This window comes from Bufo bufo, chromosome 3 (genome assembly GCF_905171765.1).
Source record: "Bufo bufo chromosome 3, aBufBuf1.1, whole genome shotgun sequence".
In the NCBI taxonomy this organism is placed as follows: Eukaryota; Metazoa; Chordata; class Amphibia; order Anura; family Bufonidae; genus Bufo; species Bufo bufo.
This window is the reverse complement of record NC_053391.1, coordinates 225125988-225151120: the sequence shown is the minus strand read 5'-3', so window position 1 is coordinate 225151120 and position 25133 is coordinate 225125988. Positions and strand designations below refer to the sequence as shown.

Genomic DNA, 25133 nt, shown 5'->3' with positions numbered 1-25133 from the left:
AATGGGGTTTAAGGGGAGTTTACACTGCACAATGTCACAGCCAAATGTAGGGAAGGAAGCGTCGGCTGCTCACTCAGTGCAGTGAAGACCGCTGTATGCAGTGATGTCCTCCACAGTCTGCGGGATCGCTATTCGGATCCCTCATCCATCTGGATTGTTTCTGGGCAGCAGTTTGCTGTTTAGACAGCACGAATGATAACTGGTGTGCATGCACGATCATAACACTGATCAATGACAGGTGATCGGCGGCACATTTAGACGGGCAGATTGTTGGGAGCGAGCATTTGTTCCCGATAATATGCCCAATTATCGGGCAGTGTAAATCCAACTTTAGGCAAGGTTTGTGGGTGTAGCCAACAATCACAAAAAAAAGAGAAATCCTGTGTTCAGGGTAGTTATTTAATTGCCTTTGGGGGTGTTTGATAAATAGCTTGGGGGCTCTAAAAGCAGCATATCTTGGAGTCGTTATCATTGTGATGAATGCAACAAAATCTAGAGAGAAAAAACGGACAGACACTAGGGAGGGTGGCCAAAGGGGTCAGGAACCTACAAAAATGGCAGACGCAAATGTTTTATATAGTAATAGCCAAATCCTACATAGAGATATACAGCCCTTGCACCCCCATTCCATGTTATTTAACCACAGTAGTGTAGTAGCCTGCTTGCTTTTATTACTTGCCCTATCTATGGTAGCCTATTATAGGGCTATAGTTTTACATCATATCAAGCTGCAGCCACGTACCATTCATATATATCAAAATGAATCTAGAAACAAATCTAGACACAAATTTCTATCCTTATAATGTGGTCATGAACGAGAATCATCTTTAATGGGCTTCTGTCACCCCACTAAACTCTTTTTTTTTTTGTGTACTTATAATCCCTATCCTGCCATATTGCCATACATTATGTTATTAATAATTTTCGTTCTGTAGATTTAGCAAAAAACGTACTTTTATGATATGCTAATTACCTTTCTACCAGCAAGTAGGGCGTCTACTTGCTGGTAGCAGCCGCAGAAAACCGCCCCCTCCTCTTGTTGATTGACAGGGCCAGCTGCGATCTCATCCTCCGGCCGGCCCCGTCAGCATTTCAAAAACCGCGCACCTGTGTTGATTCGGCGCAGGCGCTCTGAGATAAGGAGGCTCGCCTCCTCAGCACTCCCTCAGTGCGCCTGCGCCGATGATGTCACCGAAAGAGAAGACGTCATCGGCGCAGGCGCACTGAGGGAGTGCTGAGGAGGCGAGCCTCCTTATCTCAGAGCTCCAGCGCCGAATCAACACAGGCGCACGGTTTTTGAAATGCTGACAGGGCCGGCCGGAGGATGAGATCGCAGCTGGCCCTGTCAATCAACAAGAGGAGGGGGCGGTTTTCTGCGGCTGCTACCAGCAAGTAGACGCCCTACTTGCTGGTAGAAAGGTAATTAGCATATCATAAAAGTACGTTTTTTGCTAAATCTACTGAACGAAAATTATTAATAACATAATGTATGGCAATATGGCAGGATAGGGATTATAAGTACACAAAAAAAAAATATATATGAGTTTAGTGGGGTGACAGAAGCCCTTTAAAGGGCATCTGTCAGCAGATTTGTACCTATGAAACTGCTTGACCTGTTGCATGTGCACTTGGCAGCAGAAGGCATCTGTGTTGGTCCTATGTTTATGTGCCCATATTGATGAGAAAAATGATGTTTTAATATATGCAAATGAGTCTCTAGGAGCAATGGGGGCGTTGTCTTTACACTTAGAGGCTCTGCTCTCTGCAACTGCTGAGCCCTCTGAAATTTGACATGGGCAGGCATTATGATATTTACACTGCCTGGCCCTGTCAAAGTGGAGAAGGCGCAGAAGTTGCGGAGAGAACAGAACCTCTATGTGTAATGGCAATGCCCTGTTGCTCTAGAGGCTCATTTGCATATATTAAAACATCACTTTTCTCAGCAATGCGGGCACATAAACATGGGACCAACACAGATGCCTTCAGCTGCCAAGTGCACATGTAACAGGTCAGCCAGTTTCATAGGTACAAATCTGCTGACAGATGCCCTTTAAATATTCTCAGAGTATTGTCTGGATATAATAGGGGAAAATCGCATCTAACATTTGTGAATTATGAGTCATGGGATCCCATTTCTCCTAATAGTTAGGGGTCCCAGAGGTGCAGTTTATGGCATATTCTATGCCACAAATGTTGAAGATGGTAATATAATTTTAATGGAACTATGTTTTTCATTGAAACCGATATGACCACGATTAGATTTACATCTCATTATGCCATATTCAACTAGCCAATTGCCATATTTCAGAAGTGGCAAGTTGGGGATGAGGGTGACCCTGGAATAACAGTACTATGGATTGTGCGGTAGAATATTGGAATTCCAAATGGTCACAGCACTCAACGGTAGCCTGGCTTATTTAAGGGTGCACGTCAGGGTTGTGTTCCTTGCTCCAAACCACACTTGAAGTATTTATACCAATAGACAACACTCCAATTAGTTGATGTGATAATAAGTGAATTTTATTCAGCCAGACATAATGCACAATGTACAATTATGGCAACGTTTCGGGCTAAATGGTAGCCCTTCATCAGGCCAGGATCTGACTACACACAAGGGGCGCCGGCGCTGAATAAAATTCACTAATTATCACATCAACCAATTGGAGTGCTGTCTATTGGTATAAATACTATGGATTGTGCGTTCGTTTTTATTTCAATTTGATTCAAAGGGAAGAAATAGGAATCTGGCGACTGAAGTGATGGTATAAAACTGTATGTAAATGATAATTCCTTTTAAAGTCCATGACTTAAAACCTGTCACCCATGTGCCAACTGTGGAGTTACCTGGGAAGTTGTGATGATGGGAAAAGTAGTCTCAATTTACTATGCAGCTCCTGAAACTCCTCGAAGGATCTCTGTATATGGTTGGTCTCATGGAGGCTCTCCCGTACCACCTGAATAACATAGACCTATAACAAGCAACACAAACACTCATCGTATAATCACATATGCAACAAAGAACTGACAATTACAAACCTTGTCCCAGACTACATTTATGTGAAAGTATACTGTAGTAAAGTAGGCAAGGAGCTACAGATAAAGATTTATGGGGAGGACTTCACTTACATATCCTTTGTTGGGACTGAATATCTTCTTATAACGGGTTACGAAGACATCTCGGATCCTCCCATCCGCTTTCATGGTGTGAGTTCTTGGAGAGAAGGAGAGCGTCAACCGCTCATCCGAACCACTGAACTTTAACTGTGCCAAATTATGAATGAAGAAATTTAACTTTGTGGCTACTGATCCCAGACTGGACTCTATGAGGCTGGTGAAGAAAAACAATGATGTGTAAGGGTTAGTATGTATTTTGATGGTAACCTGACATCTACGAGAATAACTTGGCTAAAAAGGCCGCTCTGCTCCAGTTACCGGGTAAAGTATGTGGTGGCATCAGCTTCAGAATCTTGTGGGCGCAAAGCATCATAGACATACTTCAAATCCTGCAGGTCAGACAACTCTGGAATTCCACATGACAACATCTAAAGCAGACAGTTAAGGGTTAGGCTTCCAACCAAATGCTAATATTTCAATAAGTATAGGCTGCAGATATTTCTGGAAGAATTTAAAAAATAATCTGCTGGTTGCGATGGGCCAGATTCAAACCAACACAAGTAAGCTGGAAAAAGAACTGATCATTTGAATGTACAATCACATATTTTTGAGGTCAAGGTCAGACTTGGCGACACCTGGATGGCCAAGACGTGGCTATGCGGAACATGGTTTTACTGCTAACCAAATACTGTTAATGGCCATGCAGTTTAGAAAATTGCAGTTTACCTGCAAGACTTCACAGCCAATAACAATCACTCTGAAAACCGTCACATTTTGCAAACCTTATGGTCACCTGGCACCCACTACAGGTGGTGTTATCCATAAAGGGGTTCTCCGGAATTTATGAATTGATGACGTATCTTTAGGATAGGTCATTGATATCAGATCAGCGGAGATCCCATTGAAGTGCTGCAGTTACCAACTCCATCCTCAACACAATGGATGGAGCTGGGTAGCTCTGGAGCTCCATCTCTGATCAATTGGCACTGGCTATACTGTCACACCACAAATCCCTAAGACCCAAAAGATGCCAGCCTGGTACCAAATTTATTGGGAGCACAGAATGGTGGGATCCTGGACATTAGGGAAGGATCCTCATGGGATTAAGGTCATCCCTAGGTGGTTTATGCTATTAGTTTTGGCGGGAATTTTTCCCGCCTTTTTTTACTATTGCCGTGTCTGGGCAGATTGCCTGGGATGGCAACATGGTTTTGATTGGTCGCCACCATCTGGGTAGTTCTTCCCTGTGGTGGCAACCCTTATTTTATTGGCTGATATTTTAAGCCAATGGATATCTTTGTTTGTGTTGTCAAGACTGTGATTGGCTGGTCGGGTTGAGCTGGTGCGGATAAATATGTGGGTGCAGGTGAAGCTGGGGTCCGTTACCTCATCTGTGAAGAAGCGTCGCTGCCCCGCCCGCCCTTCCCGATAGGCTGTCGTTTTTTTTGTTTGTTTTTTTTTTGAGCTGGGGTATGAGTTGTTTGATAAGCTGCAATTTTTGAGCTTATGGCTAAGCTCGTGCTTTTTTGTATATGAGGTTAAATGAATGTTTAAATTGAGTTGGTAATGTTAAATTATTAATTTATAATGAGCTTGAGCTTATGGCTGAGCTCGTGTTTTTGAGTTTAATGGAATTTTAATTGAGTTGTTAATGTTAAATTATTAATTTAGTAAAAAATATTTTCCAATCAAATTGACTGGTTTCAGTGTTTTTATTGATATAATTAGGAATATGTTAAGTGGGGTATAATCTTTCATCCCGTAACTCTGGTGGTTATCGGAAAGACTAAAGCAAATCTGATCATGTCCATTCTTTTGGGAACTGTGCAAAATAATAATGAATGTACTTCACAATGGACACCAGTGCGCTGAGGGACCCCGCCGAATTTATAATGGGGTTTGTTGGGTTCCACCAAGATGCCCCTCTGAATGAAGGCTCTAATGCAGATTTGAATAAGGTCTTGAAGAGAACCAGTCCACACCCCTGACATGTCTGATTTCATCAATAATCATATTCCACATAAAATAATAACTCTGGAGCATCTTCTCTTATAATTCAAATTTTGGTCCATTCCTCTGGTAGCACTCCTAGAAATGTATAAACTGCCAACTCTGTGTCACCAGGTTGGGGGGGGGGGGGGGGATTCGCTGCAATACCTGCTGCCAGTATCTGACTTTGATACATGAACATGTCAGGAATGGTGATAGATTCTTACACTCTATATTAGACACCCTGTCTAATATATAAAGCAAAACTGTGAGGCAATTTTACTATGTGAAGATGATTTTCTGAGCCCATTGCCAAAAGCAGGCATTAAAGCTAAGTTATCTAAAAACCATATTACCCATGAGGAAAAAATAAAATTACACGATAATCAATAATCAAACAACAATTGAAAACTAATCTAATAAAATGATAAGAGCCTCAGGGGTCCTGCATTTACATATGAATGAGTGGTAGGCCTCCCGAGTGCCACTGTCATGTCCCATCATAAAGTACCATATTACCCAAATATCCTCCTAACAAATAATGTCTCTAGGGAGAATACCTTGTTAATATGCCATTTCTTGGAAGATGTCCCTTTTTATCACAGTATGAATCCTTGAGAAAAATGCTTGGAATAAAATCAGGAGACATACAGAGGTCTAATGTGATATAAAAGATGGGTATAGGTGCCATGTTACAGCATTCTACAACTATGAATGTGGGCACGAGGCCTAAAACCTGGCAAATCTGAAGAATATCTGTAATTTTCATATCAACATAATTTCATTTACCAGTCCCAGCAGATTAAGAAAAAGATGAGTATGCTTGCGGATGAGATTATATGCCTGGCAGCACAAATCCACAAAGTCATGGAAGCGGCTAGAAGTCTTGTCCCCTCCATTAATTACATAGGCCATATCTGATGTGAAGACAAAGGGTGCACGGTCCCTGCAGTCGGAAAACAAGAAGAACATGCATATTTAAAAAAGGCTTTAGTGAAATAGCTTACGATATAGTATCTGACAATATGTTTTGTCTTGCATAGTTTTGCACAAAGCATAAGATATCATATGACATATAGCATTTCATGACATACAGGATTTCACCCACCTTTTAATGTTTCCAAACATTTGTGCATGTCCCAAGAAGCGACCAAAGTCTATGTGAAACATATGACCACTCGTCTTCAGCATGATATTGTCATTGTGGCGATCACAGATGCCAAGTACATAGGTGGCTACGCAACAACCAGCACAAGAGTAAATAAAATTTTCAACTGCCTGTAGAATTAAAACATGGAAATGTTACCAATGACTATAAGCCTAAGTAGAGAGTATACAAATGAGCTCTTAGTGAGCTCTGCCTCTAATGCCACCAGATGTAAGGCAGCTATCCTATAAGTCAATGTTTGACCTTTTAAATAGGCCTTGAGACATGACTTGGATATTAAATAAGCCATCATCTCATCTGCAGATTGCTCCTCATCAGTGCAGAGTAGAGAGTACTGGCTTAACTGGGTGAGAGGCCAAAGTCAGGAACTGGGGGATACTACAGGGTGGGCTATTTATATGGATACACCTTAATAAAATGGGAATGGTTGGTGATATTAACTTCCTGTTTGTGGCACATTAGTATATGTGAGGGGGGAAACTTTTCAAGATGGGTGGTGACCATGGCGGCCATTTTGAATCCAACTTTTGTTTTTTCAATAGGAAGAGGGTCATGTGACACATCAAACGTATTGGGAATTTCACAAGAAAAACAACGGTGTGCTTGGTTTTAACGTAACTTTATTCTTTCATGAGTTATTTACAAGTTTCTGACCACTTATAAAATGTGTTCAATGTGCTGCCCATTGTGTTGGATTGTCAATGCAACCCTCTTCTCCCACTCTTCACACACTGATAGCAACACCGCAGGAGAAATGCTAGCACAGGCTTCCAGTATCCGTAGTTTCAGGTGCTGCACATCTCGTATCTTCACAGCATAGACGATTGCCTTCAGATGATACGAGATGTGCAGCACCTGAAACTACAGATACTGGAAGCCTGTGCTAGCATTTCTCCTGCGGTGTTGCTATCAGTGTGTGAAGAGTGGGAGAAGAGGGTTGCATTGACAATCCAACACAATGGGCAGCACATTGAACACATTTTATAGGTGGTCAGAAACTTGTAAATAACCAAGCACACCATTGTTTTTCTTGTGAAATTCCCAATAAGTTTGATGTGTCACATGACCCTCTTCCTATTGAAAAAACAAAAGTTGGATTCAAAATGGCCGACTTCAAAATGGCCGCCATGGTCACTACCCATCTTGAAAAGTTTCCCCCCTCACATATACTAATGTGCCACAAACAGGAAGTTAATATCACCAACCATTCCCATTTTATTAAGGTGTATCCATATAAATGGCCCACCCTGTATATCTCCTTATGGAGAGCTCCTTAAATGGCATGAGGAGTCTTATAGGCCAGGCAACGCTCCTCTGGAATTCTGAGTTAAGGCACTTGAGCAAAAAATTGCTGTTACTCTGCCAGCCTCACCGTTTTCCCAAAAAGCGGGCGTGGCAAGTGAGGGGTTGAGGCCTGAGGCAGTGCCACATTTATCATCTTTGACACCTGATTTCTGGTGTAGAATAACACTGAAATCTACACCAGCCAGGGGTCGATTTCCATTCAAGGGCGCAGACTGCCAGATCCTGCACCTAATTTATGACGAGGCGTAAATAACCAGGCTATGATAAATCTGTTGTTTTTAGCAAGGAAGGGTTTAAAAATAGGACATGCCACACCATATCGGATTTATCACCTTTTCATACTCATCCTCTGTGGGGTTGTGTTTTTGTAGCCAGTCGGCTAGTGGTCGGTCTTTAAATGAACCGGTGACTCCGTGCTCCACCTGGATCTTCCTCAGAGTTTCTGCTGATGGGATCATCTCAACCATACCTGTAAAAATAGATGTTATAGTTACATAGTTGTTTATGCTGAAAAAAAAAAATACACAGTCCAACCTATAATCCTCCCATGTTAATCCAGAGAAAGGCAAAAACCTCTATGAGGCGGATGCTAGTTGCCCCATATTAAGAGGAAAGTTTCTTCTCGACACCAAGCGCCCACCAGCAGGTGGCTAGGAAACAGCAGAGTGGGCTGGCGTTCTTTTTGCGGTTTAACTATGTTAACTTTACTCTATGAGTCATTATGATTCTGGCAAAACCATGTGTGTGTTTTTACACTTAAGTAAAAATCCCTTTTAATGGAAAAATTATACCATTTTTTTTTTACTTTTATAAACTTTATTTCACTTATCTTAGTCCTACTATGTGACCATTTGATTGCTTTTATAATACTTTGGTATACGCATTATTAACTGTCACTCAAGCTAACAAGCAGTCAATTAGGGCTGTTTCACAAGAGCGGATGCCGTGCGTGACATCCGCTCCGTGAATGACAGCCAAGACCCGATGCAGACTGCAGAAGCACAGAGCAGTAACATGACTGATAATGCTCCGTGCCTCTCTGTGATCTCTTTACTACGAAATCACAGTGAGATAAGGTTGTCATTGTGATTTCGTAGTGAAGAGATCACAGAGAGGCACGGAGCATTATCAATCATGTTAATCCTCCGTGCTTCTGCAGTCTGCATCGGGTCTTGGCTGTCATTCACGGAGCGGATGTCACGCACGGCATCCGCTCGTGTGAAACAGCCCTTACACCACACCTTCAGAACAGCCGAATAGGCATATATCCACGGCAGGTTAGGCCCCTCACACGCGACGCCCGTGTGAAAGAGGCCCAAGTCTAGAATACGGTCTGTTTGTATAATCAATACTTTATTTCCAATTCTATCCACCTACAATAACATTTATATTTAGGGTGATATTAACAGCACTTTTATAAGCTTAATATATCTGTGGTGGCCGGATAGCTGCATTTTGCGAACCACAGTTATGGCTAGCCTTGAACACAGAAGCATAAGAGCACAATTTCGCATGTAACCTCTAAATCAGCTGTAGTTATAATCTCATGGGAATGCTATGTTCTATGAGTGCACAGACCTAATGACAGTGGTCAGATTAGGAGACTTCTTCGAGCAGATGTGTGACCTTATTGGACAGTGATCTGAATCCAGGACTGGATCCTGGACTTCTGTCTTTTGTCCATATTTTTATCTAGTTATTTCTAGAATTAACTTATGGATATATCTTTGCTAGGAGCACTTACCGAGCAGAACTAGTTGGTTCTGTTTGTCATATCGCCCTGACATTCTTCCTGTCCATTTTGCACAGTGCAGACACAATCCAACATTCCCGTCTGCAACCTGTATACATTATTTATAGCTCCCCCTGCCACCGCATAGATTAGGAACTTTAATTTAGAAGCTCAGTGACAGTTCCAGTCTACTGATCATATATTTCTGGTCTAGGCTATGACAGTGAAGAGCCATAAATAATGTGTACATACTGGAAATTGCTAAATAGTTAAGCAATCTGCATTCCTTTGTATAACTGAAGTGTAAATGGCAGTGAAGCACAAGCAAATGTATACAGTACTGTGTAAAGGTTTTAGGCAGGTGTGACAAAAATGCTGCAAAGTAGGAATGCTTTCAAAAATAGAAGTGTTAAAGGGGTGGTCCCATCTCATCTAAGGCAAGATAGGACTAAGCGCCCACCAGCAGGTGGCTAGGAAACAGCAGAGTGGGCTGGCGTTTTTTTGCGGTTTAACTATGTTAACTTTACTCTATGAGTCATTATGATTCTGGCAAAACCATGTGTGTGTTTTTACACTTAAGTAAAAATCCCTTTTAATGGAAAAATTATAAAAATTTTTTTTTTACTTTTATAAACTTTATTTCACTTATCTTAGTCCTACTATGTGATCATTTGATTGCTTTTATAATACTTTGGTATACGCATTATCAACTGTCACTCAAGCTGACAAGCAGTCAATTACACCACACCTTCAGAACAGCCGAATAGGCATATATCCACGGCAGGTCAGGTCAGCAACCCCAACCCCCGTCCACCCCCCCTCCGGCTGCCACAGGAACCATCAGCACCTGCTGCAGATGACGTAGGCACAGCTCTTGTGGTCACATCATCCTCTGGACGTAACTAAGTCAATTTGCAGTAAAACAGCACTAGTTGTAGGGTTAATTCACACGACCATATGTATTATCCAGATCAGCGAAAAATACGGATAATGTGCGTGTGACATCCGTGTTGCATCCGTTTGTTTTGCAGATCCATCGTAACAATGCCTATTCTTGTCTGCAAAACGGCCAAGAATAGGACATGTTATTTGTTGAGGGACTGCGGAATGGACATACAGATGTGGGCAGCACATGGGGTGCTGTCTGCATTTTTTTTGGACCCATTGAAATTAACGGGTCCGCATCCAATATGAAAAAAAATGTTGATCAGAGGCGTACCAAAGATACAGTCATGTGAATAGGGCCGTATGGGTTTGGGTATGTACATTTTTGGCAAGGACTTAAAGAGTAACTAAACCTTTGAATAACATTTTAATAAGATGTCCCTAATAAAAGTTTTCTAATATACTTTATTAATTAATTTAGTATTTTCATTAGACTTTTCCCTACCTAAAGTGCACCACTCCCTGTGCGCTTAAAACTGACATTTCTGTACACTCTTGACTTCTCAGCGGTGTACGGAGTATGGACTGAAGTTTATGGGGCCGCAGCAGTAGTGCGTACGGGCAGGAGCAGCAATATGCGCTCCTGCCCCTAGGTTTAATAACTCCTGGCAAAGCACATGGGTACCCTGTAACCCTGTGCTATGCCAGGATTAGCTGGGCGGAGCGAGGTCCTGCTTCGATAAGCTAAGAGAACTGCATGTCAGCTCTTAGCAAATCCTAGCATAGCACATGGTTACAGAGTACCCATGTGCTATGCCAGGAGTAAACCTCCGGGGGCACGAGCAGGAGCAGCAATATGCTGCTGCAGCCCCATTTATAAACTTCGCAGTCTGTACTCCGTAAACCGCTGAGAAGTCAGCGGTGTACAGAAATGTCAGTTTTAAGTGCACAGGGAATGGTGCGCTTTAGGTAGGGAAAAAGTCTAATAAAAATACAAAATCCTTTAATTAAGTATATTAGAAAAACTTTTATTATGGACATCTTATTAAAATTTTAGTCAAAGGTTTAGTTACTTTTTAAAGGCTACAGACATCTTCAGAAACTTTTTTTTGTTGATTTACGTTTAACAGATTTAAAATTACATTTTTGTAACAAGTTTTCATTAAAGGGGTTATCCCATGACTAATGTAAAAAATACAAATCAGACATGATATAGTACATGACAACCTCCTTCTAACAAAGCTAGAACCAGCCCTGTACCTCACATGGATCCAGAGATCTCCCCATTCATTGCTCTGCTAGATTTATATCAAGCTGACAGCTCAGTGGGAGTGTCTTTTCTGCTGCAGCTAAGGGGGCGTGTCTGTGCTCCCCCTATCACAGCTCAGGAGGCAACTGAAGGATGAAACTGAGCATGTGCGGCCTTCTCAGTGAGCAGGACAAAGAAATAAGAAAAAAAAAAAAAAACAGGGAGGTGGCGCTATACAGATACATTTTATTGAGTAGCTCAGTGGCTATGCAAATTTTTTAATTAAATACAATTACAAAAGTGTTCAGATCCAGGTGTTTTGAAAATAGAATATTTTTCCTGGGACAATCCCTTTAAATATTTTAGCTTCTGTAGCTTCTGGCTCAGTTCTTAGCCCCTCTCTCCTAAGACAGGCCATCTGAAGGCTCGGTCCCCAGTCCCTTTGTAGCTTGTAGTTCTCTTACATGGCATTTTAACAGAAATATTACATTTATTTTTTATGTAGTAATAAAAATGTAACATTTTTGGAGTACAATTTTTTCTAGACACAATAAAAAAAAGGGGCTTAATACCTCGCCCTCGGCCTGTAGAAAAGCATCGGAAGATCACCATGCGCATATCTAACCCCTCTTGTATCCAGATTTTATTCATGATGCGGATCATCTGCAAGGTCAGCATGTCCTGTCGGAGGTCATCTCCACACTGATGAAGAAAACAGACATTTTGTTAAGCAGAGTCATTCGTTTTTGTATTTTACTTAAAAACCCACAAATAATAACAATTCATGAAAAAAAATCATGAGTTCCTTGAATAAATAGATAAAATACACTTAAACATATAAGAGGGACATACCTAAGAATAACATGGACCCCCAGAAGAAGCTCTGGGAGCTAAGACGTGTGCTCTACTTTGGTTGGTATATTATGTCTTTTACTATCTCAGTTGCGTGTTGTTACCTATTCGTTGCTGGCCCCAGGATTAGGCTACTTTGACATCTACGTGGTTTCAGGTTTTGCTGTCTTGCATTTAGACAATTTTCTACGCCTAAAGCAAGCGTAGAAAATGATGAATGAGACGGGCCTGCCGGCTCATCCCCTTCCCCATCCACGCCACGCTCACTTTTTTAGACCTGGCGTGAGCTGGAAAAAGTCGCAGATTGCGGCACAGCGTATTTCTTTATAGTAAATGACCCCCTTAGTTTACTGCCCTAGCCCCATTTTAAAAGGAACCTGTCATCAACTTTATGCTGCCCATACTAACGGCATAATAAAGTAGAGACAGGTGAGTTGATTTCAGAGGTCTGTCATTTGTAAGTTAAAAGTAAGTTGTTGCTGAGAACCAACATCACAATCATTGCAGACTGGGCCTGGAAAGGGGTCACGGCCACCTGAGAAGAGTCATGGTTATTCATGAATTCCTGCTCTCCTCGCCCACCTGCTGATGACTGACTGTCTCCTACCGAGTTTTCTCCCTTTCTCTCTAGGAGAGAACTGCCAATCATCAGCAGATGGGTGAGAGAGCATGAGATTATGTATAACCATGACTCTTCTCAGGTAGATCTGACTCTTTTCGAGGCCTGGGCTGCAATGATTATGATGCTGGTTCTCAGCAACCACTTACTTTTAGCTCATCAGTGGCACACCGCTGAAATCAGCATTTCTGTCACTAATTTATGCTTCCCTCAGTGAGGTCAGCTAAAAGTTGATGACTGGTCCCCTTTACATACCCTGGCTATTGCACAGTGACCTGTTGACCCCCTCTTGCACGCAGGGCAGAAGCCTCCTCCACCTCTCAATAAGCCCTTGCAACGAACTACATCAACAAATACAACAGTGTACAAACGAGGAAGTTGTTCCACTGCTTTGAGCCATAACAACCTTTGTTTCGCCAATAAGGAAATGATAATAGTAAAATCTCAGCTATTCAGGGTGGAGAAATGCTGACAGCAAACATTCCCTGTCAAAAATATTATAATAATGCTCTTATAAGAACACTCCTATATACCATATAACCTTGACTAAAATAAGGAAAGAAAAATACATGCTGTATTTAAATAAAAGATTATAAAAGACAGATACGCCAACAATTACAGAAGTGTCAGCAGCTGTTACCTCTTGAGACCCTCTTGAAGGGGAACTAAAGCGATAATCCAAACACGAAAAAAGAACAAGCAACAAAATAGAACAATTTCCTTATGTATCTGTTATTTGCTCTTGTTTCGTCAGCTATCACAATTGCAGACCATGAAAATCAAATTGGAAAAGCCATGTTTTCTCTGGCTGCAGCCATGTCTACTACCCTTGCTTCTTCCCCCCTTTTATGCGAGTGCCAGGAACTGTAGAAGGAGGGAACTGGGTTTAGTGTGAATAACTTTTGTCTACACAGTGACTGTGGCTATTTTGTTGGATGGAATCTCCTAGATGTTAATAGTACAAATAGATTTGGATATAAACATGTGGAACTGTAATATACTGTAGAATACTAAATCTACCAAGAAAAATCCCCCCTCCTAACTCCTTAATAGTTCCTGCTGACAGCGCCGACTTAGCGGTTCTAATCTTTTACCCACTCCTAAATAGTGCCATAGCTAGGTATATTTGCCTTTCAGGATTCTGAGAACGCTGGGTTACAACCATGTGGAGCTGTAACAGAGACTGCATAATACTAAATCTACCAGGACAAATCCTCCTCCCCATTCCTAAATAGTGCCACAGATGGCATATTTGCCTTTCAGGATCCTAGGAAAGCTGGGTTACGACCATGTGGAGCTGTAAGGGACTACAGAATACTAAATCTACCAAGATAAATCCCCCTCTTCACTCAAACATATACAAATATAACCCTGACTATGTATACTTACATCCATGCAAAATTTTCGTTTTGTCTTCTTAATAAATTAGCAAAAATTTCAAAAATTCTGCTTTCACTTTTTTTAAAATTTATCATACAAGGATGCAACATAACAAAATGAGAAAAAAGTGAAAGGTTCTGAAAACTCTAAATGTATTGTAAAAACAAAATGTAGACTTCCGGTTCCGGCACTGGGATGCTAGCAGCGGAGTGAAGGAGCTCCGGCACCCGCCCGTCTGCAAAACGAACCCCTGCCTTATTTACTGGTGTGGGAAAGTCATCAGGTCGATACCCAAAGTCTCTAACCGGCCACAGAGCCCCTTACATGGAGCGATATCTCCTGAGGAGCAGCAGCCTGAAAACCACCATGTCTGGCAGCACGGGAGACACTCAGGGCAAGATGGCGGAGTCGCGCCCTCCCTCACCTGAATCAGTGCCTGAGACGCAGGACAGGGGTGAGTCTCCTGTACAGCATTCAATCACTGATGTGACACAAGGCATTGGATTACAAGTCCCTTGCTATTGAAGTGGCCACTAATTTAGCTCCTGATATCAGGGATACACTGACGAAGACTGTCAGCGTCCCTGCAACAGCTTCATGAAACCATACATCAGCATGACGCTAAGCTGGAAGAGCTCAATCTCTGGAGAGTGAAAATACTAAGTTTGCACGCACCCTGAGCGAACTGTCCAAGCAAAATACGATTTTATTAGACAAGGTGGAAGACCTGGAAAATAGGTTGCGACGATACAATTTACGCCTTATTGGCCTACCTGAATCCATAAAGCCACAGGATTTAAAAGGAACTCTGCGAATTAGATCTCCACCGGGTTTTGGGTCTGGAGGGGCGCCATAAGGTGGAACGAGCGCATAGAATTGGCCCCTTGGAGGAATCACAATTGAAGAGACCTGGCGTGTCACGCAGTGCTCCTCTCAGGCCGCGCCAAGCGATTATGAAATACCTGGATTATTGTGATAAGGAAGCTATACTTAAGGCATTCAGAACCAGGAAAGGTCCCCTTAAGCTACAACGCCACAATATCTTACGATTTGCAGACTATTCAGCAGCTGTGGCGAAGAAAAGGAGGGAGTTTAGTCAAGTCTGCTCTCTGCTGCATAAGAGGCAAATCAAGTTTCAACTTATGTACCCGGCAAAATTGCGTGTTACGCATGCAGATGGATCTACTATCATATTTCACGAACCTTCAGCGGCGGAAGAAATGGACACTTTACAGAACCGTCGGCAGGAGAGGGATACAGAGCACAGAAAGATATCCGAAATGCCACGTCAAGAAAGATCACACGGAGAACGGAGAAGGATCGACTCTCAAGAACCAGGACAGGAACGTCGCGACAGAGATCGGCGAACCGGTGCAGGCGTCAAGCGCTCTCCCAGGAGGGATGAGCAGTCGTATCCGAGGAGGTGACTGATTATATGGTAGCATGTGCCATGGTGAGGCACGTACATCCTTTAATAATTCTGAGGAACTTGACGTTATGGGTATACCTCTAGTTAAAGTGAGGTTTCACCCTTTAGCGCCAAAGATATGGAGAGGAAGATATTGTTAATTGTCACTGTTGGGGACTATATGCTCTTGTTGTTGTCGGTTCATTAATGTGTTTTGTTGACACTCTTCACATTGCCCCTCGGTATGAGAGGCTGTCGGGTTAGCAGCTTTATGGGTCAGGAAGGAGGGCGGGGGCCGCAACCCAGAAAAAAGGAAGTCTCAGTAGAATAACTACAGTTAGTGGCTGCTCTAACTGTTAGGGAAGGGGAATTAGGGGGCTAGGGAGGGAGTTTTTGAACAGGGGTTGGAAGTTCGCTAATTCACACTTTTTGTCCTCTCTGAACGTCTTTTTTAATCTCGGCTAATAGGGAAAGTTTAGGCAAAGCAAAGCATGAAGACTATTTCGTGGAATATAAAGGGCCTGAGGTCGCCACACAAAAGACGGATGATTCTTAGACATCTAAGGAAACTCAAACCTGACATTGTTCTCCTCCAGGAAACTCACCTGGATGAAAATGATTTCGACAGGATGAAGAGGTTATGGGTAGGTACGGTGTTAGGCTCCCCATCATATAATAGGAAAGGGGGGTACTAACTAATTAATAAACAGCTTAATTGTACCGTTATAAGACATACTGCAGATAAAATGGGCAGATGGGCGCAAGTGCTTATTCAGGTCCAAGACACACAGTACAGTATCTACAATGTATATGGTCCGAATACGAATAATGGTTCGTTCTTTAGAGACCTGGAATCGATGGTGCTAGGTGACATGTCAGCACAAGATCATAGGGGGTGACTTTAATTCAGTGGTCAGGGGGGCAGAAGACAGAAGACGAGAAGGCGACAGGGTAGGAATTGATAGCCCGCAGGAAAACATGCTTCAGCCACTGATGGGGGGAGCTGGTCTGATAGACCCATGGCGCCAACTCCATCCAGATGACCGTAGTTCTACTTTCTACTCGAAACCACAATCCTCATGGTCACGGATTGATTACATACTCCTATCTCACTCATTATCACATAGGGTGGAGGAGGCGGAGATTGGCGATATTGTTATATCAGACCATGCGCCGATATCGGTAGATTTGCTGGAGACCTACCCAAGGGGGTTAGATTACATCTGGCGCTTTCCTTCTCATTTGTGTGCAAGAGAGGAATTTCTAGAAAAACGAATTATATGGTGGGAGGAATTTAGGTCTGATAATGAGGCACATTTAGATGACCCAAAGCTATTTAGGAATGCTTCAAAAGCAGTAATGAGGAAAGGATCATGGGGTATGTGAGTAGCATCAAGAAGGCCCAACAATCCTTTAACCAAACGAGCCAGAAAGTACGGGAAGCTTACTCCATTTTTATGAGTAATCCGTCTGAAACAAATAAACAGAGGTGGGTGGTAGAGCGTCAGGCATTTGAAAATTGTGTGAGAGAAAAGGAATCTTTAAAACAGCCAGAAATGGAAACAAAACTGTACAAATACGGTAACAAGTCGGGGAGGCTATTAGCAAACCTAGCCAAAGGGATGAGAACCCCCCAATATATTGCCTGTTTAAAAGACACTGAAGGTAATCTGAGTCATGATCCGGCGGTAATCAATACTATAGTAGGATCCTATTATGAAGCATTATATAAAGATGAGACACATAGAAACATAGAAACATAGAATGTGTCGGCAGATAAGAACCATTTGGCCCATCTAGTCTGCCCAATATACTGAATACTATGGATAGCCCCCGGCCCTATCTTATATGAAGGATGGCCTTATGCCTATCCCATGCATGCTTAAACCCCTTCACTGTATTTGCAGCTACCACTTCTGCAGGAAGGCTATTCCATGCATCCACTACTCTCTCAGTAAAGTAATACTTCCTTATATTACTTTTAAACCTTTGCCCCTCTAATTTAAAACTGTGTCCTCTTGTGGTAGTTTTTCTTCTTTTAAATATGCTCTCTTCCTTTACCGAGTTGATTCCCTTTATGTATTTAAAAGTTTCTATCATATCCCCTCTGTCTCTTCTTTCTTCCAAGCTATACATATTAAGGTCCTTTAACCTTTCCTGGTAAGTTTTATCCTGCAATCCATGTACTAGTTTAGTAGCTCTTCTCTGAACTCTCTCTAGAGTATCTATATCCTTCTGGAGATATGGCCTCCAGTACTGCGCACAATACTCCAAGTGAGGTCTCACCAGTGTTCTGTACAGCGGCATAAGCACTTCACTCTTTCTACTGCTTATACCTCTCCCTATACATCCAAGCATTCTGCTGGCATTTCGTGCTGCTCTATTACATTGTCTTCCCACCTTTAAGTCTTCTGAAATAATTACTCCTAAATCCCTTTCCTCAGATACTGAGGTCAGGACTGTGTCAAATATTCTATATTCTGCCCTTGGGTTTTTACGCCCCAGGTGCATTATCTTGCACTTATCCACATTAAATTTCAGTTTCCAGAGTTCTGACCATTCTTCTAGTTTTCCTAAATCCTTTTCCATTTGGCGTTTCCCTCCAGGAACATCAACCCTGTTACATATCTTTGTGTCATCAGCAAAAAGACAAACCTTACCAGCGAGGCCTTTTGCAATATCACTTATGAAGATATTAAACAAAATCGGTCCCAGTACAGATCCCTGTGGAACCCCACTGGTAACATTACCTTGTTTTGAATGTTCTCCATTGACTACAACCCTCTGTTGTCTGTCACTCAGCCACTGCCTAATCCACTCAACAATATGGGAGTCCATGCTCAATGACTGCAGTTTATTGATAAGTCTTCTATGTGGGACAGTGTCAAAAGCCTTACTAAAATCTAGATATGCGATGTCTACTGCACCTCCACCGTCTATTATTTTATTCACCCAGTCAAAAAAATCTATAAGATTTGTTTGACATGATCTCCCTGAAGTAAACCCATGTTGTTTTTCATCTTGCAATCCATGGGATTTTAGATGTTCCACAATCCTATCCTTTAATAGGGTTTCCATTAATTTGCCTACTATTGATGTCAGACTCACTGGTCTATAGTTGCTCGATTCCTCCCTACTACCTTTCTTGTGAATGGGCACGACATTTGCCAATTTCCAATCTTCCGGGACGACTCCTGTTACTAATGATTGGTTAAATAAATCTGTTAACGGTTTTGCCAGCTCACCACTAAGCTCTTTTAATAATTTTGGGTGTATCTCATCAGGCCCCTGTGACTTATCTGTCTTCACCTTAGACAGCAAACTTAGAACATCTTCCTCTGTAAAGATACATGCATCAAACGATTTAATAGTCATTCTTTCTAGTGGAGGTCCTTCTCCTTTTTCTTTTGTAAAAACTGAACAGAAGTATTCATTAAGGCAGTCGGCTAGCCCTTTATTCTCTTCTACATACCTTCCGTCCTTTGTTTTTAATTTAGTTATTCCTTGTTTTAATTTCCTTTTTTCATTTATATATCTGAAGAATGTCTTATCCCCTTTTTTCATAGACTGAGCTAGTTTTTCTTCTGCCTGCGCTTTAGAAGTTCTTATAACTTGCTTGGCCTCTCTCTGCCTAATCTTGTAGATTTCCTTATCTTCATTGCTCTGGGTTTTTTTATAATTACAAAATGCTAGCTTTTTATTTTTAATGATTTGGGCCACTTCTGCTGAGTACCACATTGGTCTCCTCCTTTTTTTGCTTTTACTGACAAGTCTAATGCAATTTTCTGTTGCCTTCAATAATGCACCTTTTAAGTAGTCCCATTTCTCCTGGACTCCATGTAATCCGTTCCAGTCTGATAAGGACTCATTTATGACTAATTTCATTTTTGAAAAGTCTGTTTTTCTAAAATCTAAAACTTTTGTTTTTGTGTGGTGGGACTCTTTCACAGTTCTTATATTAAACCACACTGACTGGTGATCACTAGATCCCAAGGTTTCGCCTACAATGACATCATATACCGAATCCCCGTTTGTGAATACCAAATCCAAAATGGCCTCCCTCCGGGTTGGCTCCTCAACCACTTGTTGTAGAGATAACCCCAGTAGGGAATTTAGAATATCTGTACTCCTGGTAGAACTTGCTATTTTGGTTTTCCAGTTTATATCTGGAAGATTGAAATCTCCCATAATGATAACTTCTCCTTTCATTGTCATTTTAGCTATTTCTTCAACTAGTAGATCATCTAGTTCTTTAACTTGACCAGGTGGTCTATATATCACACCTACACGAGTTACTGCATGGTTAGCAAACTGCAACGTAACCCAAACTGACTCTATGTTGGCCTCACCAACTTGTATTAGGTTAGATTTAATGCTATCTTTCACATACAGGGCCACTCCTCCTCCTTTCTTGCCTTCTCTGTCTCTTCTGTATAAAGAGTACCCTGGTATGGTTATGTCCCAGTCATTTCTTTCATTAAACCATGTCTCCGTAACAGCCACTAAATCTACATTCTCAGATGCCATTATTGACCCAAGTTCATTGATTTTTTTACCTAAACTGCGAGCATTTGTAGACAGGACTCTGAGCTTATCATTTCTTAACCTCAGTGCTTCTGGCCTGTTCTGGCATTGTTTCGGGGGGCAATTGGACTCTTATTTTCACTCTTTTGCCCCCCCTTCCTAGTTTAAATACTCTTTCGCAAATTCTTGGAGTTGTTCACTAAGTACATTTGTTCCTTTGAGAGAAAGATGCAAACCATCTTTTTTGTACAGTTCCTTTCTATTCCAAGTAGAGCTATCATGAGAAACAAAGCCAAATCCTTGCTCTTGACACCATTTACCAAGCCATATGTTGAACTCCTTTATGCGCCTCTGCCTATCATTCTGAACATTATGCACAGGCAGAACTTCAGAAAATGAAATGGTGGATGCAAAATCCTGTACGTCATTACCAAGTGTGATAAAAGATTTTTTCACCTCTGACACTTCATTGCAAGCCAGGTCATTTGTCCCTAGATGGACAAGAACATCCACGTCCCCTTCCTGCTTTGCTTGCTTAACAATATTAATAATACGTCTTCTATCTCTTCTAGCAGTAGCCCCAGGGAGACATCTCACAAAACCACACTTCTTATGATTGAATCACCCAGCAACAGCTGCATCCTTTGAGACTTCACTTTATCTTTTTTGTTGCATACATTAGACATAGGAGTCGATGGTTTCTCACCCTCTGTGCTTGAGTCCATATCCATGTTGTCCTTACATTCTGAGAGTGCTGCAAATGAATTATGGAGAACCACCGACTGTGGGACATGTCTTCTATCCACCACTCTAAGACTTCCAGAACCTACATTAACCCATCTGCCATTTCTGGGGGTCCTCTGTGGCAGTGGCATTGCAGCAGTCCTAGCTGGAGTTTGTTTAACCGATAATTTAAATATTTCAACTTTCAAAAATGCAATTTCCTGCTGCAGTAAGGAGAACTGTCTACAGATCTGACAGCATCCGAATCTCCAAAGAGTGGAACATGAAATAAATGCACAACAATTCCTGCACTGAACCAAGTCTGCCATTTTAAAGAGGAGAAAAAAAATAAAAAAATTAAAAAATAAATTTGTAACTTTAAATCAAACAAATCTTACCTTTTTTTTTTTTTGTATTGTTTCCACCTTCCAGCCTACCTCCTGACTATCTCCTGCAATATCTCTTTACTAGTACTTAATGTAGTACTTGAAGCTAGTACTTTCAGCTAATGAATTAGGCCAGCTAATGAGTCTGCCTCTATATACAATGCGACTTGACAGACACTATTTTAAATAGGGTTAAATTGCCCAGATTAACTGAAGAACAGCTCCTTTTTTTGAATGCAAACATTTCCTTGCAGGAATTACAGGAGGCCATTAAACACCTAGGTAGTTCTAAAGCCCCAGGTCCTGATGGATTCACGGGGGAATACTTTAAGGCTCTTATAGCCCAAGTATCTCCTGTTTTGCTAGAACTGTTTAATGGGGTCTTCCAGGGCCGTATGTCATTAGACAATGAGAATATGTCTTATATTAAACTGCTGCCCAAGCCAGGGAAGGACCCTTTGACACCGGGTTCATACAGGCCCATTTCTTTAATAAATGTTGATGCGAAATTGATGGCCAAGATTGTTGCTGATCGCTTGGCTACGTTAATGCCTCAGTTAATAGGACAAGAACAGGTAGGGTTCGTACAAGGCAGATCCGCAGTGACAAATATAAGGACTGTTCTGATGATTCTGGACAGGGTGCAACATCTTACAGTTAGGGGGGAGTTCCCAACCATGCTCACCCTAGATGCGGAAAAGGCATTTGATAACGTACGGTGGGCATGGTTGGGAGCTGTACTAGATAAGATGGGCTTCAATGGAGCTTTTAGGACATTTTTATCCCAGATGTACCATAACCCGAAGGCAAGGGTCTATACCCAGGGCTTCCTTTCTAAACCCTTTTATCTTCAGAAAGGCACCCGCCAGGGATGTCCCCTATCTCCCCTTTTATTTAATCTAGCCCTGGAACCACTTGCTAGAGAATTATGTGAATCCAATGTCTTTGAGGGTATCAAGGTTGGGGGGTCTCAGGCAAAAGCGGCTTTGTTCGCAGATTATATAATTTAATTTTTGGCCCGCCCGAAACACCTGGGGCGTGTGATGGAGCTATTGAGTGATTTCGGAAGATATTCCGGATACACAGTAAACAGGTCTAAATGTGAATTGCTTCATTTGGCGCAGGGCGATGATGGGGTCTATATCAGCTCTTTGGGATTTGTATTGCTAAACCGTCGACACAACTTACATACTTGGGGATTAAAATAGGGAAATCACTGCATTCCATATATAGACTGAATTACCCACCACTGTTCTCTAAAATTAAAAGGGATCTTGACAGATGGAAAAATCTACCCCTCTCCCTGATGGGGCGTTGCCAATTGATCAAAATGATGGGGGCAGCGAAGCTGATGTACCCTCTTCAGACTATACCCATGCTTCTACGACACGCGGATATTGCAGACCTTGAGAAAAGGTTTATACATTTTCTTTAGGGAGGGAAGAAGGTGAAAAATCTTTTCAATATCCTGGGCAACCAGGGGAGTGACTAGGATAGGAGATTTGATACATGAAAGAGGCTAGATGGGCATCGCTGGGTAAATTGGAGGAGAAATGGAATCTACAGGGACCAACTCAGTTTCCTTATTTACAGGTACAAAGCTATGTAAAGGGCTTAATAAGGGACTTATCTACTGAATGGCAGCGGAACAAGTTTGACTCATTTCTGGGGCATAAGAGTAAGTTGTCTATCTCAGGGATATATAACGTACTTCGAGCTACCTGGGAGGATTCTTTTGCTGTGAATTTATACAAAAAAAATGGGAAACTCAACTGGGGGTGACGGAGATAGAGGCAATTGCTCGGTCAGGTATTCAGGCAGTGTATAAAGCAGTCCCTAATGAGCAGATGAGAGAAACCCAGTTCAAGATACTTCATCGGGCAATATATGGGTTTGACTTACCGTCTTCGTTAGCTAGACCCGATAGAATTACCGCTTGTCCTAAATGTGATACTCCAGGGACAGATTTATATCACGGTCTTTGGGCATGTCTCAGATTGGGCAGATTTTGGTCTCAAGTGTTTTCAATACTGAAACGGCTCGGTAATAGCCGGTCTGAACTATCGCCATTATTAGTTATATTTCAGGCAGAAGCAAAAGAGACAACGGAAAACGAGGGGGGTAGAGAGAAGAATGGATTGTCTATGCTTGAACATAAGATATTGTTGGAAGCAAAAAGATGCATATTGTCACTGTGGTTGTCAGCAGACGTCCCCAGTGTTGAAATGTTGCTAGGTCGAATCAAACATTTATTTCATTTAGAATGGCGTGATGCTACCACCAGAAAAGAAATACTGGGGAAAAAACTATACAAAACATGGAGAGTATTTATGTTACATTATGTTCCTAAATCAGAATATTCCACACTGATGGATCCCTTTAAACTCACAGCATGGTACCTACAAGAGAATTTGAAGGGCCAGTTAGGGGACCTAAAAGCTTGAATATGGGGTCTTACGAGGGAAGATGAGTTGACTGGGATATTCCCAGAGAAAGAGATAGTTCTGATATAGTGAGTGGCCGGGACGTTCAGGGAGGACAAAAGAGGGGAGGGAGCGGGGGGTGGGAGTATGGAGGGGAGGAGGACTGGGTAAGAAGGGGAGTAAAATGAAAAATTGTATGTTTGGCTATGAGTGGAATGAATCCAATGTGAATTGAACAAGTATTTGCTTTATTGAACACATTGTCTACAATACTGATGTATTATGATTTTGTCTTTTGTCATGCCAATAAAAATTTGGTAAAAAAACAAAATGTATGAAGCATTTTAGTAGTTTTACATTGTAGAGCAGGTCTCTCGGGTAAAACAGACCTATTCTCTTGATACTGGTTGTCCACTATCCCGCTACCAAAAATATGCTATGCTTGACTGTATATACAGTTGCTGCTGCCTCGTCATCATAGTGATTTTGATGCTTTTAGCTTTATGTTATAGCTCTACTTCCTGTATCTAATAGCCCAATACACACACATCATTTTGTCTTGAGAATCAGATAAGTTTGGTAAAAGTGGATCAATAAAAAAAAATACAAATAAAAAATGGTTGCGGAGCAGGACCTTATGGTACCTGAGAACTTTTGAAAGGCAACAGACTACCTTCTTTTTCACTGAAAAGGTATGCAAAGTCCTCACTGATAACAATGAGACAAGTGTGTCTTCGTAAACCTTTATCAATACCTACACATAGACAAATCACATAGCACATCCAGATACAAAAATTCCAGTGTAATATTGCAGGCTGGGATTTAGCTTAGCTCATTGATAGGGGATGCATGTAGTACTATATATTTTACATCACACTGCACAGTTGCAGATGGATACCTTGAAAATGATTGGTATATTCTCTCCCAGTGGATCCACATTCTGGAAAGTAAGTTTCAGTGGCACGGCATTTGAGTTGAAATGTGAGCAGCCCTGGTGAAAGACATGCATGAGAGTTTACAAAAAAGCATTTGGTTAATAACAGATTTTAACTATTTTTGCAGATTTATGATCAAAGGACTTAGCATCTCCTCAGACATTCGTGTGAATGCTCATCACCCATACTGTTTGCCAACATGCAAACATTATGGGGGACGAACAATTGTACTAATGATTGTTAGTCCTTCATGGTTTCTATCAGCCTATGTAAACGGCCCTTTAAATTAGCACCCATTTTGAGCCGCTATTGGCCCATGCAAAAAGATCCTAAGGGTTGGCAGCTCATCCCTTGCTGTACATATACGTGGGATGCATCAACTGAACACAAAGGCCTAGATTTGCTTCCTTCACCCCGGACAAAGATCCAGTTTTTGGCCCC

The 25133-nt window shown here is 41.7% G+C and overlaps 1 protein-coding gene across 1 annotated transcript in view; it reads right to left on the bottom strand.

Moving 5' to 3' along the window:
* Positions 1 to 25133, bottom strand: part of PIK3C2B (phosphatidylinositol-4-phosphate 3-kinase catalytic subunit type 2 beta) — a 149393-nt gene that overhangs the window by 23050 nt on the left and 101210 nt on the right. Inside the window, exons 21-28 of the mRNA XM_040423991.1 lie at positions 24656 to 24748; positions 12015 to 12144; positions 7909 to 8045; positions 6212 to 6381; positions 5893 to 6049; positions 3433 to 3542; positions 3127 to 3328; positions 2845 to 2969 (exon numbers count right to left, since the gene is read on the bottom strand). Coding sequence (XP_040279925.1) covers positions 2845 to 2969; positions 3127 to 3328; positions 3433 to 3542; positions 5893 to 6049; positions 6212 to 6381; positions 7909 to 8045; positions 12015 to 12144; positions 24656 to 24748 — 1124 coding nt within the window. The remainder of the gene's footprint in view (positions 1 to 2844; positions 2970 to 3126; positions 3329 to 3432; positions 3543 to 5892; positions 6050 to 6211; positions 6382 to 7908; positions 8046 to 12014; positions 12145 to 24655; positions 24749 to 25133) is intronic.